This window comes from Patella vulgata, chromosome 4 (assembly GCF_932274485.2).
Source record: "Patella vulgata chromosome 4, xgPatVulg1.2, whole genome shotgun sequence".
NCBI classification, from domain to species: domain Eukaryota; kingdom Metazoa; phylum Mollusca; class Gastropoda; family Patellidae; genus Patella; species Patella vulgata.
This window is the reverse complement of record NC_065882.2, coordinates 36525025-36543689: the sequence shown is the minus strand read 5'-3', so window position 1 is coordinate 36543689 and position 18665 is coordinate 36525025. Positions and strand designations below refer to the sequence as shown.

Genomic DNA, 18665 nt, shown 5'->3' with positions numbered 1-18665 from the left:
AAATAACGGGTAGCACGTGGGGTGCCAATAGAGTTACATTAATGATGGTGTATCATGCTCTAATACGCTCTGTATTAGACTACGGATCTTTGGCCTTCATGAACTGCGCGCCAAAACTCTTAACTAAGCTTGACACCATCCAATACAAAACTCTGTGTATTGCGACTGGCGTAGGGCTTGGGACTAGGAGAGAGGCATTACTACAGGAAGCTGGGGAGTTGCCCCTATCCCTAAGAAGAAAAGAACTAGCGACAAGGTATTGGACCAAGATCTCGCAACTGGGTGAAAGATCACCTACTTTTGTCAGTCTACAAAAGACAAGATATGTGAGAGATCCTAGAAAGAAAAGCTTCGGCCAGGGTATCAGGGAAACAATCAAGGAACTGCGACTGGGGGAGCTCGTGAAAAATGAACACGACCCCCACCAATCGCCCCTTGGACGCTCCCTATACCGCCGGTCAATCTAGATCTACTACAGAAAACCGACAAGAAAAACAACCCCACTGCTGCACGTGCTTTCTCGCTAGAACACCTGGAAGACAACTGGCCGTCTGATGACTGGGACCATGTGTACACGGATGGCTCACGCAACCCTGAAAGGGGTACAAGCTCGTTTGGAATATATCTGCCAAACGGGGAACAGGGAATAAGCAGGAAACTGCCCAATTACTGTTCTGTGTACACTGCAGAGCTTGTGGTCATTCGTGACGCTATATCATGGATCTTCCATCAAAAGACTAGTAAGTTCGTCATTCCAAGTGACTCTCTGATTTCAATCCAAAATGACAACTCGGACTCAAGAGGGTCCTAGAGAAGGGAAGCAAATTAGAGCTCGTGTGGATTCCATCACATGTCGACATTAGAGGAAACGAGGAGGCAGATCGACTCGCCAACGAAGGTCTCAAGGACACAGCACCACTCCGCGCCATAGACTACAGCACCACGGAAATCTACAGTATGGTTAAAAGACAGGTCAATTCATTCTGGGAATTAAAACTCGTTGAACTTGACACATACAGATTCCGACTGGATGAAAAAATCTACACGAAGACAGCGATCAATCACCCTAGAAGAGATATATGCAGAAACTAAGGGTGAAAGAGCGGCTGCTAGACTACAAACACCAAGTCATCGTCTGTGAGTGCGGAGAAGAATGTACCACCAACCACGTCCTGGAGAGAAGGGAACTAGTGAGAATGATGGAGACTAACAACATACCATTCAACACTAAGAACTTACTCTTCCCGAGACCAGATCTGAAACTGCAAATCTTCGAACAAATCCACGCCTTAATGGACACAGTTGGACTACGTAGAATAGTGATGTAAGAGGGGCCACGGTTAGACGGGCTCGGCATCTAAACACTAAACTACATAGGGGATTTATACCAAACTGGCAGGATAGTGGAGTGAGGGAGAGTCACGATCAGACGGACTCGGCATCTAAACACTATTCCGGCAAAAAAATAGACATATCAATCGTGTACCATAATGCATTTTAGCGCTATTTGTAACTAGGTGCTCAAAGATTGAGGCTAGACATATTCCACAAGTCATGTCAAACGGTGATGCCATATTCTTATTTGGAGAGCATGCGCAATATATACTATCGGTGTTGACTGGAATAACCAGACGCTAGAAACTGTCTTTCGGCTGAGACTTCTGGCGTAGTTTATATAAATTCATATTACATTATTATACGTGTTGCGACCCATCTGTGCCAATTTCTAGGTCCAACATATTAGCGATTTAGCTCCTTTAAAGTAGTTAAGTCCGTAACTCAATATCATCCAAAATCTTCGACATTGAAAACACGAATATTTTTTTGCAATTTAAATCAGCATTGGTGTTGTGGTCTTACCTGGAAAAGATGGGCTTCTGATATCCAATATTTAAGACAAAATAAACATTTTACCATTGGTACACGAATCGTGTACCATAATGCATTTTAGCGCTATTTGTAACTAGGTGCTCAAAGAATGAGGCTAGACATATTCCACAAGTCATGTCAAACGGTGATGCCATATTCTTATTTGGAGAGCATGCGCAATATATACTATCGGGGTTGACTGGAATAAACAGACGCTAGAAACTGTCTTTCGCTGAGACTTCTGGCGTATTTCGCCGAACATAACTGATGACAATTCACAGTAAAACGGAAACGATTGATTGTAAAACAGTTTATATAAATTCATATTATACTATTCAAAAAAAGTAGGGGATATTTGATTTTTAAGTGTTATTATAGTCACCTAATGAAACTGACGAAGAAACAAATGACAAAATGAAATGAAGTTCACATTCAACTATTTATTCCAAATGATCGTTAGACTAAGTAAGGCACAGACTGACCATTATAAGGGTAAAATGATACCCGGGGTCAAACAGCAAAGTTACCACAGCATCACAACCAAGTCAGTAACGGGTAAATCCTCCTCTGTTTGCCAAACAAGCATTGATCCGACGTGGCATACTCCTAAGGAGACGTCTAAGGTCATTTTGGTCCAGATTGTCCCATTCCTGTTGCAACGCAGCAGCAAGTTCTTGGACATTGGCAGGACGTTGTTGACATTGACGTAACCTCTGTCCAAGCATGTCCCAGACATGCTCGATGGGGGAGAGGTCGGGACTCAGTGCTGGCCAAGGTAATGTGGTGATGTTCTGTTGTTGGAGGTAACCTGTAACGATCCTGGCCCTGTGACATCTTGCGTTGTCATCCTGGAAGATGAAACGGCGGCCATGACGTCGTGCGAACGGCACAACATGGACTGCCAAGATGTTGTCCCGGTAGTACTGGCCTGTAACACGCCCTGCAACAACATGTAAAGCCGTTCTTCCAGCAACAGTGATGCCTCCCCACACCATAACAGAACCACCCCCAAATCGATCATGTCTGATGACGTTAACGTCTTGGAAGCGCTCGTTTCGACGACGCCACACCCTCCTACGTCTGTCCAAAAAATCAACAGTGAACCTTGACTCATCTGAAAACATCACATTGCTCCAGCGTCGATTATCCCAGTGTTGACGATCCCTACACCAACGACGTCTTGCCTGAATGTGATGATCTCTCAAACAAGGGATCACGCGAGGACGTCGGGCGCGAAGGTGACCCCTATGCAGTCGATTCCGAATCGTCTGGCCACTCACTCTCACACCAGTGTCTGTTTGAAGACGAGCGCTGATCTGATTTGCTGTGATGACACGATTTCTCAAGGCCAAGGTACGGATAAATCGATCCTGGGCTTGAGTTGTCGCCCTTGGTCGACCTGAGCGTGGTCTGTCCTGTACAGATTGCGTATCACGGTATCTGGACCATAGCCTGCTTATGACAGACTGAGAAACATTCATCGTCCGCGCCACAACCGCCTGTGTTGTGCCGATCTGTAGCATGCAAAGGGCACGTAACCTTTCATTTTGGGTAAGCCGACGCATATCAAAATTTGTTTTCTGGTCACTAAAACAATTAAACTGGTGTTTCCACCCTGGAATTCAATGCCACAATGACTGTAACATTCAAAGTCAGAGTCGTGCAAATCTTGGGTTGGACCCCCATGATGATCCCAAGCATCACCTGCATTCCATGCGGTAGCTATTGGTGCGTTTGGGCGTCACATGTAACTGGAAATGTTTCTTCTGTTAGGTTCTATAGTGACTTTTTTCGTAGTCATTTGCATATTTTAGTATTATGCCCCCAAAATCAAATATCCCCTACTTTTTTTGAATAGTATACATTATTATATGTTTTGCTACCCATTTGTGCCAATTTCTAGGCCCAAAATATTAGCGATTTAGCTCCTTTAAAGCGGAAATTGCAAATTTTCTAAGAAAGTCAAAACGTAATTATTTCTGTCTTTTGCTCAATAGGTTGTGAACTCACAATTATACGATCATAGGTGTCATTCTCACACTTAAGATTCATTTACACAGGAAATAATAACACAATTACCTCCCAATTACCTCCCTTGTTTGCTATTCTCCACCATGGAGTAGCGATATTCAAACGTTTGAAAATGAAGAGGAAAATGATATTTTTGCCAATTTCTCAGCTGGCAATAGTGAATTATAGGATTAATAGGATTATTCTTTAACAAGGTAGGACTGTTTATGGATACCATCTATTTTCTGGCTTTATTTTAATAAATTTTAAAAATATAACTTAAAAATTTGCAATTTCTGCTTTAAAGGGCCATCATTTTCACAGTTATTCTTTGATTTGGATTTTCTTTCAGCAGTATGTTGCCAGAACATATGGGAAGCATATAAAAAAAGGCCTTTTGGTGATATCTGTTGTTGTTGTTAAATAGTTGCATTTTACGTCCAAAGTGATATCGCAGACAATCACGTGTTATCAGGGGCGTACATAACAATTTTGTTTGGGGGATGTTTAGCCAAAATGCGACCGACTGATGCCCATACCCCTAGTACGAGTGACGCAGTCAGGAACCGAGCACCACAGGTGCGAGTTTTGTAGGGGCCATGTGTAGTAGCGGATCTAGATAGGGGTGGGGGTCCAAATCTAGGGCGCCACCCCAGCCACAATCCCATCCCACAATGAATGTCAACAAAATACTGGCTATAACATTAAGCGTCCCGGTAGAACATAGATGGTATTGTATAATTATATAGTTGTTTGCCGATTGTTGTCTCGCTGGAAAGCAGTTTTATTTAAGTTGACATAAAGTTTATGTCATATATGATTGTGCCTATAACACTGAGCAACCTGAGAAAATTTTGAAAAATTGAGTCAATATCTTGGCATTTGAGGTCATTGCTGGGAGAAATTCTTGTGGACGAGAGGACCAGAAATGTGAGTCAATTAGACAAAATCTCGAGATCTGCCCCCTGTCAATTCCGCCTGTTTTGCAAGAGTTGACAGAACTTTTGTATAGTCTGACGCCCCCCGACCCACACACCAGTGCCAGTGGTACTGCTTACATAACTAGGCAGTTCAGTATAACCGTGAATATGATAGTGATGAGACAGTATAAGACAACAGAGGAGTGGAAGAATGAATGTTATAATGGAATCGAGCGCTGCAGGCGCGAAAAAAATTTTGGGACTGGGCCTGACAATTTTAGTCAATGTCATGGCAAATGGATCCAAATTCTCGTTAACGAGAGGATAAGAAATGGGACAGAATCTTGAGGCCTATCTGTCAATGTCGCTTGTTTTGTGAGAGTAGAACTAACAATTCTACAGTCTTTTGACCCACGACTCACTCACTAGTGGTACTACTAACTGGGCGATTCACTGCAACTGTGAATATGATAGTGATGAGATAGTATAAGACAGAGAAGAGGTTGAAGAATGATGGCATAATGGAATTGAGCGCCGGACTTTGGGGAGAGATTTTGCAGAATTCTGATGGTCAGAAAACACCTCATTAATTCATTTAGTCTGAGACCGACTGCAGTGGGCACTTTTTTTTGAGACCGACTATTTTTTTTTGCCATGGGGTGAAAAACATTTTTTTCAAACATGATAAGTCGACAAGGTTATTTTATACTAAAGTTTTGCGTGAGTAGAGTGACGTGTGCAGTGAGCACTTATTTTGATACCGACTGCTCACATCTTACGACTATGGAAGCCTATTGCGGCCATTTCAGAATCTCGTCCCCTCGCCGCGAGAAGTCGAGGGCGAGAACACGAGAAGACGAGAAGTCGAGGGCGAGGGAGCGAGAACGCGAGGGAGCGAGAAGTCGAGGGCGAGGGAGCGAGAGAGCGAGAACGCGAGGAAAAAGGGCGAGAATACGAGGATCTCGCCTCGAGAACACGAGATTACTTTCACCTCGACTTCTCGTCTTCTCGTCCCTCGACTTCTCGCTCCCTCGCGTTCTCGCCCTCGACTTCTCGCTCCCTCGTGTTCTCGCCTTTGAAAAACCTCGACTTCTCGCTCCCTCGCTCCCTCGCCTTTGGGTCAATCTCGTCCTCTCGTGTTCTCGCTCCCTCGCTTCGTCACAATCTCGTCTTCTCGTGTTCTCGCCTCGGAAGTGCAAGTATTAATTTTCGTGCGCAACAAAAAATCTTTCAACAATATCTATCAAAATGCAAATTTCATTTGATCAATTTCGGCATATGAAATTTACGTTTGTCCAGATTTTTGAATAACTATTTGTTACACACGAAATTAACTAATTATAGGATAAAAAAATTTGAAAAAAAGGAAAGTTTTGAGAGTAATTATTAAACAATGCATCTTGGTCGTATAGTCGGAATGGGGTTCATCCAACACGTAGGCCTACATTTTTGTCACTGGTAGGGTGACCCGAGCCGAAAAAAATCTCGAAAACTATTTACAGTTATGGCACTATATTTATATAAATAACAACCCTAGATGATCCTTTATTATAAACTGCCAAGAAACTGTACCTGCGTGCTATATTTCACAAGATATATCCATTCGACTGCATTGTAAAATACACTGCTTTTGTGCACCATCCGCGGACATATTTATTTTGGGTTTTCAATGTTGACGGAGTTATGTTCTCTTGGTTATTTCAAATTATTGATTTATTTTCCGATAAGAATGAACCATCACTACCATTCGGGACTATTCGTTTAATTCGTAATTTGCTATCTGATGAAATTGGCCCCATGCTTCGATTGAATTTAAGATTTTCGAGCATGCGCAACGCAGCTCAGTTTTGGATCGGCCATTCCCGTGTGCTTAATTTTGATGTGTGCAGTCCAATTTAAATTTTTGTAGATATATTAGACCAATCTATTTATATTTTCTGTATACCCATAGAAAGATAGGTCTATTTATATTGGTATTTATATGTGAATGTGCCTTTGTAAATTAATATTTGATATCCCATTTAAGAAATAATGTTCGGAAAGTATGTATATTGACGAAAAGTTTCATGGAGTAATTAGAGTATTAAATAAATAATGACAGACTATTTTAATCAATCTAAATGAAAAATATGCAATAGCTGATCAAGTTATGTACAGATTTGAGATGTACATTGACATTTTGTAGTTGGGTTTGAATACGATACAAACTAGAAGATACATAATTAAGAACAAATTCAAATTCGGGAGGACGTTCCTTCTTGTATGATAGCTTTTACACAAGAATAAATATGCTGATTATTTTAATATGTATTTCCTATAACTTTATAGGGACTGAAAGCGATCGATAACATTAACAAAAACACATCTCATCGTGACCAACGCCCTCTGAATCAACATGCCTGTATGTTAGATCTTCTTTCATATAACGGTATGTCGTCTATTACAACACTCTTACATACATTTATACGTACAGTATAACATCTGTCTTAGCAGATATTTTTTATAAAACAGTCAATATTATCTTGTCAGCTATTATACGAAAGAAATACAGGTTTTCCCAAAGATAAATAGGTTAAAAATTAAGGTAATCAGCGCAGGTGTTCTCACTTTATCAAACAAAGCGTAACTCAAATCTTACCCCAAAACACGATCTGTTACGACAATTCACAAATCGATTGATAATAGATAATACATAGTCATTATTTACCAAACACAGATATGTAATTTAGAACTAATCTGTAATAAACATATATTCCAAATTGTCCCCCTTGGGACAAAATAAAAAGTTAAGTTTTACTTAGAGTATCTCAAGGGCAACTTTTCAAACACGATATCAAAGCAGATCTACAGTAGTAGGCGTATTTTGTAACATAAATTGCTATCTGAAAATTAACCGATTGGTTTAAAGAAAACAGTTATTAAATAATGAATTGTTAAAATACTGTGAGAAGTGTCGGAATGTCGGTCTGCTGGGACGTCTGGATTGACAAATAAAATGGTTTTAGAAACGAAGAATGAAGAAATTGTATTTTTTTATAACCGCTAAAAAGGGGCATTGAAAGTTTCTTCCGGTTAGGTAGGATCAGCCAGGTCAATTAATTTTTGTAAATTTTCTTTTAAAACTGAAATCGAGTGTTCCTTACCGGCGACAGAAAAATAAAATATAGACTTATTGGAAACTTGCTGATTTAAAACATACCTACGAAACCGGAGCTGTGCCTTCAGTGCCTCTTTTATTTCCCTATCTGTAAGTTGTAAAAGCCCATTTTCCATACCCTCTTTACTTTTCCAAAGACCCACCCCGATAATTTCTGTTGTTAGGCGCTCTTTTTTCCTAATCTCACGTTTCCCCTTTTGTACTAATTCATTCTTTTTTGCCAAAAGAACCGCTAGCTTTTTTTTTCGATTTCTTCCCGTCTTTGCCTAAATTTAAAAAGTTGATTTTTAGTTATCGTTTGAGCATCCATTAAGACCAAATTACGTTTATCAGGTGAAAGATTTTTTAGCCATTCATCAGATTTATTCATTTTACATAAAATGGACGCTTCGTTGCCAAAAATATTAGACGAGGGCGCGATTAATCTATCGAGATGACTGAACACGGTTTCCGGTAATTTGTTGTGAGGCATGGCAGAACTCGAACACGAAGGATTAAAGTCATCTCGATACTCAAGTAAAATTTTTGCAATGTACTTTCTAAACTCGGCAAAGAGGACTTCCAAAATATGGATCAGGGTTGAATTAAAAGTTAAATTAGAATCAAATTTCGTCAGGTTAGCAAGGACCGAATCATTTTCAATTTTAATTAGAGATTCAAATGGGTGTGATTTACCTTCAACAAAGTTTTCAATATTAGGGTTTTCCAAAAAATCATGTAATTCCTGATAAATAGTTTTCATGTCAAGTGCATTAATGCCGCTTTCTAGTATGCGCCACAGTGGAGCTGTAATTAATTTATCTATCAAGCCCAAAGCCTGGCACTCAATATGAAATAACGGAATTTTAATATCCAAAAATATGCTTTGGGTCAATCTATTTTCTGTTCCAAAATCACCAAGAAAATTTGTTATATGCTTGGCCATATAATTTACAATTGCGACAATGTGGAAAATAATATTAAACCGGTTATCATGAAATGGCGTTAGCGGTAATTTTGAAATCCCAAGGGACTTAAGATACAACTTAAAAGGCAAATAACAACCCGACTTTTCGTCCCCACCCTTTGTAAAGGCTTTACAGTTGGTCCGAACCAATCGAACACACCCAGGTTCGTTTGGCAAAAATGAAGAAGCGGTTTTAAACGTTTGGGCCAAATACATTTTAAAATACATTTCCTCAAATTTCTTCAATTCAGACGCACTTTTATCGGCCAAACCAGTTAACAGATGAAGACCGCAAAAGAAATGATTTATATTTAGGTGAATATTTCGCTCTGAATCTGATAAATCAGACCAGTTTTCTACTAATTTAGAACAAATATTGCCTCTGTACTGTGTAAATAAATTGTTAAAAAGTTTTTCGGTGCTGGCTCTGTCTGACATCGTATTTCTAATTTCGAAAATTACGGATTTACTAATGGGCCCAGTTATATCATCAAGATCTGCCAAAATTTCATTTAAAGTTGCAAGAGTAGTTTGCGCAGATTTATCAGCCATATTCCGAAGACCAATAATAATTGGCGTATGAGTCGAGTCAGCGGTTAGTGCATATGTACCGAATTAGGAGCCAAATTATAAAGTGGTGTTTTTTGCTGACTTTAAGGTTTCCGAAACATGCTTTAAAGATACACCTCGCGCTCACATGATATTCTTTGAACTCTAGTTCTTTTTGGGGCATAATTAGATTTCAGTCCCGCGACAGCCAAACATGCGGTTATAACCGCGTTGACGTTCCTATCGGAAACGTTGAGGTTTTTTAGTTGCATGACCAAATTATGGCATTCTGGAGTGTATCTTTGATTTTTGACATACAAAATTACTTCTTCGCCACGAGGTTGGGACTTACAACCAGTTTTTTTATTTGCCAAAACTTTATTATTATTAGCCTTCGCGCGAATCAATTCTTTTGAGGTCTTCCTTAGTCGATGTTTTAAACGGAAATTTTTTTTTGTACGTATTGACCCTTCTTAATAAATTCTTATTTTTCCTATTTAATTTGGTCAAAGTCGCAGCATCGACAGATGTCTGTGTCTCTCTATTTATTAAATGTACCGTGCTGGTATCTGCCGATGGTGTCTTGTCCACTAACCCGGGGAAAAAAGGACTGTCGAGATAATCGTCATATAATTTTAAAGCGTTATTAGAATTATTTTTATTTTTACCCAGCTTTCTAGTCTTTGTCTTCAGTCTGGCCAGCCTACTTTGAATACCTTTGTTATCAAACGTCACGCAGTCGTCATGTAAAGCAGTACTTATAGACCGGTGCTCCGTATTGGTCGGAAATTTATTAATAATGCCTAGTACTAGCCTATTTGTAATTCTTGCGAAGGGAAGATTAGTTATTGTACTGAGATCTTAGTCATCGCCCAAACCAATGCTGGATAGTAATTCATCGTTGGACGTCATGCTTGCTAATTGAATGGGTTGACAACAAATTAAAACAAGTCAGTCGGTCAATTCCTAAACAAATTAAAAAGATTTGTTTCCCTTTAACCATAAAAGCCAATAGTCTCGAACAGTAAATATAGTCAACCGAGACTATTGTGCGTTTCGATTAATTCCCGGTAGCAAATTTAAGATACGAAACAATTTGTTTATTTTCTAACTTGACACCAGTCGTCTTAGCGATTCCACGAAGATTTTAGGAACCTTTAAAAAATTAAAAGATAACTACGGCTTTTTTTCTTATCCCGTCTAAAACAAGTTCTACGGAGATGTGAAATCGCCGAAACTAAATGACAACACTCTGTAGATAAATAGCGAATTGAAAAATAAAAACGACAATAATTTTTAGAATTTTGAACGTAGTTTGCGATCAAATAATTTCTAAAGACAAACGCGTGATGAAATAAATTTTAACTTGTCTTTATCTACCATCTGATGTTGTGACAATACCACGTGCATGGCCATATATAGTGGATATTTGCTGCGATGAATTACTCGCACGTGCTCCCAGCGGACCCGGCGGTGTTTTGTCATCATTCAGAAATTCGTCGTTGGACAGTCAACAACTCTCCAGGTAAGACCGAATTTCTTAGCGGATAATTATTGTTGCATGGGTCACCCTACCAGTGTCACTGGTTATAAAGTCGCAAAACTTGTATTTTAATTGTTTAATCTCATTTTTATATTAATCATGTTTTACATTTTAGTCAAAACGTGTGTTTTTGAGCCACGAGCAGACATTTGATTTTCCTATCTATGCTTATTATTATTACAGGTGATGAGCTCATTCGTGAATTTTTGGCGGATACACCAATATTGAAGTCTCTATATTATTATTTCTAAGACACACTATATCAATAAGGTAGGCCTTTCTTGGTGTGATTGTGTGGTATGGTGTGTGTGGTATGGTGTGTGTCATTGATTTTATGGAAATTTATAATGAATATTGAATCACAAAAGCAAAGAAATATGTTCTTCTAGAAAATGACTAAAAACATTTATTTTCGTTTGTTTATTATTAATTCAGTGAAAGGCAAATAAGAAGAATTCTTAAAAAATATGGTCATAGGCGAAGAGGTGGAAATGACGAAGAGTCTATAACAGCTGCTATAAGAGTAGGTGTGAAGCCTACGTAATAGGCTAAATTTTTCCCTCCGAAACCTTACATATCTTGTGAAGAAATGACCCCGGTTTACAGAAAGTGGGAATAACGAGAATCAACAGCAATATCCCACACCCCACGGTACAGTCTGTAGTTACTGTTATATAATCACTAGGGTCGTATTAAGGGTGGTAGAGAGCGGAGCACAGTGGGCATGATTTCTTTTTTTTAGTAAATTGACCAGAAGTGAAATTCTACAGAGAATCAAACTATGTACTCAGTTGAAGCCAGTCATATGTTTGATTTAATAGTGCTGTTAAAAAGTTAATAAATTGAAACTATTTCTGTGTAGATCATTGTAAAACCAAAATTTTTTTTGACCCAACATAACATTGAATAAAAAATCCTTTATGCGAAAAATTCCTATGACTTGTAAGTCAGTAACGATTCGTATCCTAGGTCCAATATTTCTTTAAAAACAGCTCAAATACCCAGATTCTTTCTAAAATGGACAGATGATATTTAGCTAAACTCGAAATGCTTATGCCCAGTGTGCCCCTCTGAAGTGTGTCCCACTGTGCCCCGTCATCAACCATGACAGAAAATCGAAAATGGCAGGAAGACATGTGATAGTATTATGAAACAAAATATTTCTAATGAGAGTCAATCACTGTCTACTTCACCTGGAATATCAAGTTTGTGGGCTCTAACAAAATCTGGAGTAGCCAAGCAGTTTAACCAGTCCACTAAAAATTCACTTTTGCGTCACAAAAACGGTTAATGGCTGATAAATATCAATCAGTTTACATGAATTTATTGAATTTAGGAGGACAAATGGGGGCTATAAAGGGCAATTCCTCAGTGATGTCACAATTGAATTTTGCCAAAACAGTGTAAAATTACAAAGCCTGGCTTACTGTGCCCCATAGCCCACTGAGCCCCGCTCTCCCCTACTTTAGACTTATGGTCGCTTACTGAAGAAGTACCCAATTTTGGGAACAAAATGACAATACATAGTCATAAGACAGTTATTATGTAGCACGTTGCGTTTTTCGATGGCTTTTGCAATGAAAATATTAACAACAGAGTTTTTAGACAATGATTGAGATATCCATGGCGATTTTAGTTGTGTCAGATAGCTAAGACTATTCAACATTTGCTGATATTTTCAATGGTATCTTTAGAAAATTTAGTCGACCCCCAGCCAGATCTGTAGGCCTAAATATTTTTAAAGGGCTTGCGTTATAGCCTTATTAGCCTAATGGTTAACCCTGCCTTGATAATGACCAATGCTTTAGATATAGGCTTCTAAATCCAACGGGGGGGTTGGGATGGCCTAGAGGTCTGGAGTGCCGCGCTTCGACCCCTAGCTGGCCGGTCACCTCTGGCTTGCGGCTGTGGTTTCGATCCCTGGTGTGAGCGTATGTGGCATGGAGATAGGGGCGCCTTCTCAACCTCGTGGGTTTCCTCCGGGCACTCCGGTTTCCTCCCACTGCTAAAGACCCCTACGCGCAAGCGAATTATTGAAATTAAATTGAAACCATATGTTAGTCCTGAAATGACCTAGTTTGTGTCGAGTGGACGTTAAACCCCATTTCTCTCTCTCTCTAAATCCAACTACTTTAATGGTTTGGCATGGAAATGAAAAAAAATTTCTTTTATTTCAGGAGGAATTGACTGGAAGTGGACGGTGCCTTGGTTACAGGGCTTTAGCGAAAAGACTCCTGTCAAAATATGGCCTACGTGTTGCTAGGTATTTCTATCATGTTCTGCAATGCAACTGCGTGTTAATGAAACTTGGCATTCTTGAACTTAGTAGTGTCTTAATCATAAAATGAAGGTCAAGCAGAGTTAGGCAATTTCATCGAAAGTTGATTACATTTGTCGCAAACATTTGAAAGCAGCCTCACCCCTACAGATTTGAACTGATAACAATAACACTTGGTATACATGTCCTCAAACGAAAATAAATTTAAATGTTAAACTATTTAACTTTTACATTCCAGTGTATAACTTGTTTCGCAACTTCCTGGACAGCATAGTACTTAAAAGCTTGACAACATTGCCAGCTCTAGTTAGTATCACCAGGAAACAATTAAGTAAGCATGTGATTCAGGTAGTCCCTGACAATTCACGGCTGCTTATGAAAGAGTGGAGGGCTATGTGCCCCGCCCCCTCCCCGCACCACTACACACACACACACACAAAAAGTTCTTTATGATAGCATTTACTTACATCGGTGCATACATTGTTTCTTGTGTGTGTGTGAAATAGCTTTATTTAAAGTGATATTGCAGACAATTACATGTTATATTATGAAAAATGAAATATTTCTGAGTGGAATGTGGAAGGATTGATAAAATATCTATTTTGTTTCTAGTAATACGCTTGTATTACTTACAGGGACAAGGTTTACACTTTATTAAAGTTAATGGACCCCGAAGGGGTGAACCTTCGCAAGAAACACCAACTGTCAAGGAGAATATATGTCAACAAAGGTCCAAACTATTTAATCCACATAGATGGGTATGACAAGTTGAAGGCCTATGGCTTTGCGATACATGGTGGAATATGTGGGTAAGAAAAACTGTATTATAATATGACTTCTTTGATAGGCACTTATAGTTATGGAACATATTAACACAAGGTACAATTTTATGGATGCTTAGTATTAAACTCAATAATTATGATTCCATGAAATTGTAGCTAGTGTTATTATGATATGCCCTTTTATCCTAATGAAACCACCTGCCAGAATTAAATAAAGTTTACTTAATAGATTATTATTAGTTTTTATTTTAATGTTATATTTCTCTGTGTCCTCAGATTTCCTCGCACTGCTAAAGATCTCTCCGCACAAGGAAATTATTGAAATGAAATTGAAAATTATTATGTTAGTCCCGAAATGATTTAGTTTGTGTTGAATGGACGATAAACCATATTTTTCTGTCGCTCTATTATTATTATACAACATTTATATAGAGCTATATTTCACATGAGTGTTCCGGTGCGCTACAATAAATGTAGAAAATATAAATCTATAAAATCAGTAAAAAATAAATAATATCTATAGAAAGATTAATTGGACTTAAAAGCTAATTTACAGAAAACTGTAGAGCTAACAAGAAGCAACCAGGAGCGCTTCGCCTGCGCTTTTATTAGTTTTATTTACATTTGTTTGGACTACTCAATAATAAAACAAGTTTTATAAAGCTTTACCAAAAAGAGAATAATGTCAACTTGAAATAATGAACCTTACAGCTTCACTAATAAGTTTATTTTGCCTGTTTTCAGTTTCTGAGAGATTGAAAATATTGTTAACAGCTCAGCATATCACAATAAGTTGTATTACAGATTAAGATTAACTATTTTCAGATATTCTAGACGAATTTTATGGCTTCGTGTTGGTAGAACCAACAATGATCCAGAGGTGGTTGCAGGCTATTTTTTAGAATATTTGCTTGGAATTGAAGGTGAGAGTAGAAGCATAATGTGAAATTTCTCACGAAACATTGAAATGTGCATCGATACAGAGAGAGAAGGAGGCATAGAATGCGACACTTGTGGCTATTGTACTACGCCGTTGTTATTGTGTTCCCAAATATTGTAGCATTCCAGTTTTTTCGTATGGTATTATTGACGAGGGCGAACCACGTGGTATCTTAAGAGATCTGTCCCTTTCAATGGCAAAATGATGCGTACATAATCGTAGGTTGTTAATCGCATATGATTATATTGCCCCCCGCCTTGCACGATGCTTTATGAAAGCACACACACACAAGAAACAATGTATGCACCGATGTAAGTAAATGCAATTAATTAATATGTCCCATCTATTTATTATAATCCCATATAATAATACCCATTTTAAACTTATAGGAGTTCCTCGATGTATTAGAGCCGATAAAGGCACAGAGAACAAAATAATTGAGAATATCCAGAAGTCACTAAGATGGTATCATGGAGATGACATGGCTGGTGAAAAAAGCTTTTTGTATGGACCATCACTGGCAAATCAGGTAATTTTCTTTTATTAAAAAAATTCAAACTTTAGAATACCAAATACATTTTCAATTTAGTCCCTTTTATTCGCCCTTTGTCTGTCCGCCTTTCCTCAGACAGTCTGGCATCCACATATGCGTGTAAATGCTCTAGAGTTATGACCCATGGTCACTTTTTAAAATTTTGTGGTTGCTAAAGTTGTTATCCGATTCTCTTGAAATTTACGATCATTGATCACCCTTAATCAATCTGAACCTCTTGTGGACTCTTTACAAGCGTAAGTGATTAACCGATTGACTATAGTATTTATGTACATGAGATGAAGTGGCTGATAATTACTTTCAGAGTTATTGCCATTTATCACTTCGAAGACTGGTTTCAGTGGGGTACATCCCTAATCTGCCCAATCTGCCACGCCTACAAAAATGTCAAAATTGACATCGAATCCATTCACTCTTTTTGAATTGTTTGTTTAATTGTGGTTTCTGGGTATGATGTCTTGTCCATATATTTGTTTTTATGTAAATTATGTGTGGTGTAATCCCCCTGCAATTACTATATAAGTAATACGATCAGAAATAGTTTTGAAATGTTGCGATGCTATGTCTGAATCTTAAAATGCAAAATCTGACCGCAAAAAATGGGGCCACACCACAAATTCGGATCTACGCAAAAAACTTGTTGAGAAAAACTCGGTCTCATAAATTCACAGGTCGGGTGACGATTCCCCCTCCCCCTTTAACCACTGAACTAGTAGTGTCTTGTGAATGCTATCATTACCTTTGAAAGAATAAATAAATGTGACACCCTCTGTGGACTGCTCGGGTGAATTGTATGCTGTGGGTGTATGTTTCGTTGTCTAGCAATTTATCTTTGTTGAAGTTGTTACATGTTTAGTATATACCAATGATCGTCTCTTGTAGCGGATAGAAAGATTCTGGCGGTCTGCAAAACAGGGTGGTTGTCAGTTCTGGATGGATTTATTTAAGGATTTAGAAGCTTCAGGAGAGATTAATACCGAAAATGGCCAAAACAAGTGTGTATACATCATTTCAACATTTTTAGATCCATATACTGTTATGTGGACATGTGTTGTCATCATAGTGACCACCACTCTAGCAAGTGATGATATGTGTGGTTATTTTGATATGATATTGGATGATGAATATTGACAATTTTATACAAAAGGGTTGTTTTGTTACCCCAAAATACTGTATCGAAATAAACTTTAAATTGAATCTGAATGAAATTTAAATATGCAATATGTAAGATTTAGATAAAGATCTCGCCTGTCTATAATAGTTTAAAAATAGATAATGCAAAATGAATATATCGAAAATGTCAGTCAAATTACTTTATTATGAGCGAAATTATGAATGTCTTCTTGCCTACCCATTGTCACTATCTATAATTAAATCTACAAACTTTCCACTAATATACTAGAGGTTACTTGAGGTAACAATAAGCAATACAGAATAATTATATTCTTGACTTAACTTTTAATTGTTCTTAAGGGATAATTTTTAATTGTTCTTAAGGGGTAGTATTTAAGTGACACCCATTCATTCATTCATTCATTCATTTAGATGACTTCTTGGGGCCTTGTTTATGTAATGTTTATAGTTAGATTATCGGTAGTCAAACTTAGGTGCCAAGTTATAAAGAAAGGCTACTTGGCATATATTTATGATAGAGCCTCCATTATTAAGGTCCCTACAATGTAATACATTCTATAGGTATTGGTATTGTTTACCTTTTTTGATATGCTTGAATTAACTAATACTAATATAATATAATATGTTTACAGCAAAGTTAACAAGCATACATATTAGTTTTCATATTGATAATGCAGTATTGGTATCATTATGTCTTACAGAGAATGTTTCAGGTTTTGCTTCACAAATCTCATTCAAAAAGACTTAGACCAAATCCGTAAAGACTGGAATCAACATAAGATGAGACCAACTAAAGGGGCAGAGTGTCCTGCAGGCAAACCAGACTTGTTATATTTTACTCCACAATTGTTTGGTAAGGCGACAATCACAAGATTTAATATGAGAAATTATTTTCACCATATGGGGGTAGAAACTATTTGGTCATTATTTGATCATTAAATGAAAACTAAGCTGCTTTTATGTCATATATCAGATATTTTTGTGTGATTTTTTTTTTCATTTTAATATTCAGATACAGTTGATTACAAGACCGAAGTTGCTGTTGAAGATCTTGATAGTTTTAGTCAGTTTTGTAAATTTTATGGACCCAACGGTTGTTTAAGAGAATTTGAAAATGTATGCTCAGAATTGTTAGTGCAGGCCGGAAAAGAGATGCAAAATGATCCAGAAGAGGCATTAGAATTATATAGTTGGCTAAAAATGAGAAGTGACTAATTAAACATACAGTGTTTGTGGACCCTCTGGAGGGTACAATTTTTATATGATTTTGATGAAACTTGAAATGTATGGTTATAGAATATAACCCAAAGATCTTGATTTCTTTCGATGTGGTCCCTCTAGAGGTCACAATTATTATCCGATTTACAAAACCGTTCCACTGTATATTTCACTGTTACATAGTTATGATGGTTGAGCTCGAATTTCATAAAAATTGGACTGATAGTGTAAAAGTAGGTTATGTAATACCATGGTTGTTAATCATCTGGAGGTCACAATTTTTTTTATCAAATTTTGATGAAAATAAAAATATGTTTTTATCCTATAGATCTTGGTTCCTTTTGATATATCGGAATGGTAATTTCCTGGATTATGACCCCTGAATGTCTGAAAATCCGTGTTGGCCAATTGTTGTTCATCTAGAGGATAGACTTTTTGCCTGATTTGGAATAAATGTTTAAATTTATCACCGTTACACAATAATGTCAGCTGATTTTGAATTTCATAAAAATCGGACTGAAACTGCTTGACAAACTAGCCACTCCCCGTACGCAATAAGGTTATGACCCTGTAGATGTCACAATTTTCTTTTTATCCGATCCAATTTCAGTGAAACTTAATTTTATTTCCTATAGATATGCTTTCATATTGATACTTGAGCGTATCGAATCGTAACATGCCCGATTATGGCTCTTGATATTCCTTAAAACACATCTTATATTAGCTTGTTATCTGTCCATCTCTTGCAAAATGTGGGTGTATCTTG

At 37.7% G+C, this 18665-nt stretch overlaps 1 protein-coding gene across 1 annotated transcript; it reads left to right on the top strand.

The window, feature by feature from the left end:
- Nucleotides 1–11202: 11202 nt before the first annotated feature.
- LOC126817881 (uncharacterized) lies at nucleotides 11203–18195 on the top strand (the record flags this gene model as incomplete). Its single annotated transcript, XM_056100215.1, has 9 exons — nucleotides 11203–11264; nucleotides 11430–11517; nucleotides 13172–13257; nucleotides 13908–14081; nucleotides 14880–14977; nucleotides 15384–15523; nucleotides 16430–16542; nucleotides 17383–17534; nucleotides 17694–18195. Coding segments are annotated over 9 exons (1116 nt in total), but the record flags the coding sequence as incomplete, so codon positions are not given.
- Between the last annotated feature and the right edge of the window lie 470 nt (nucleotides 18196–18665).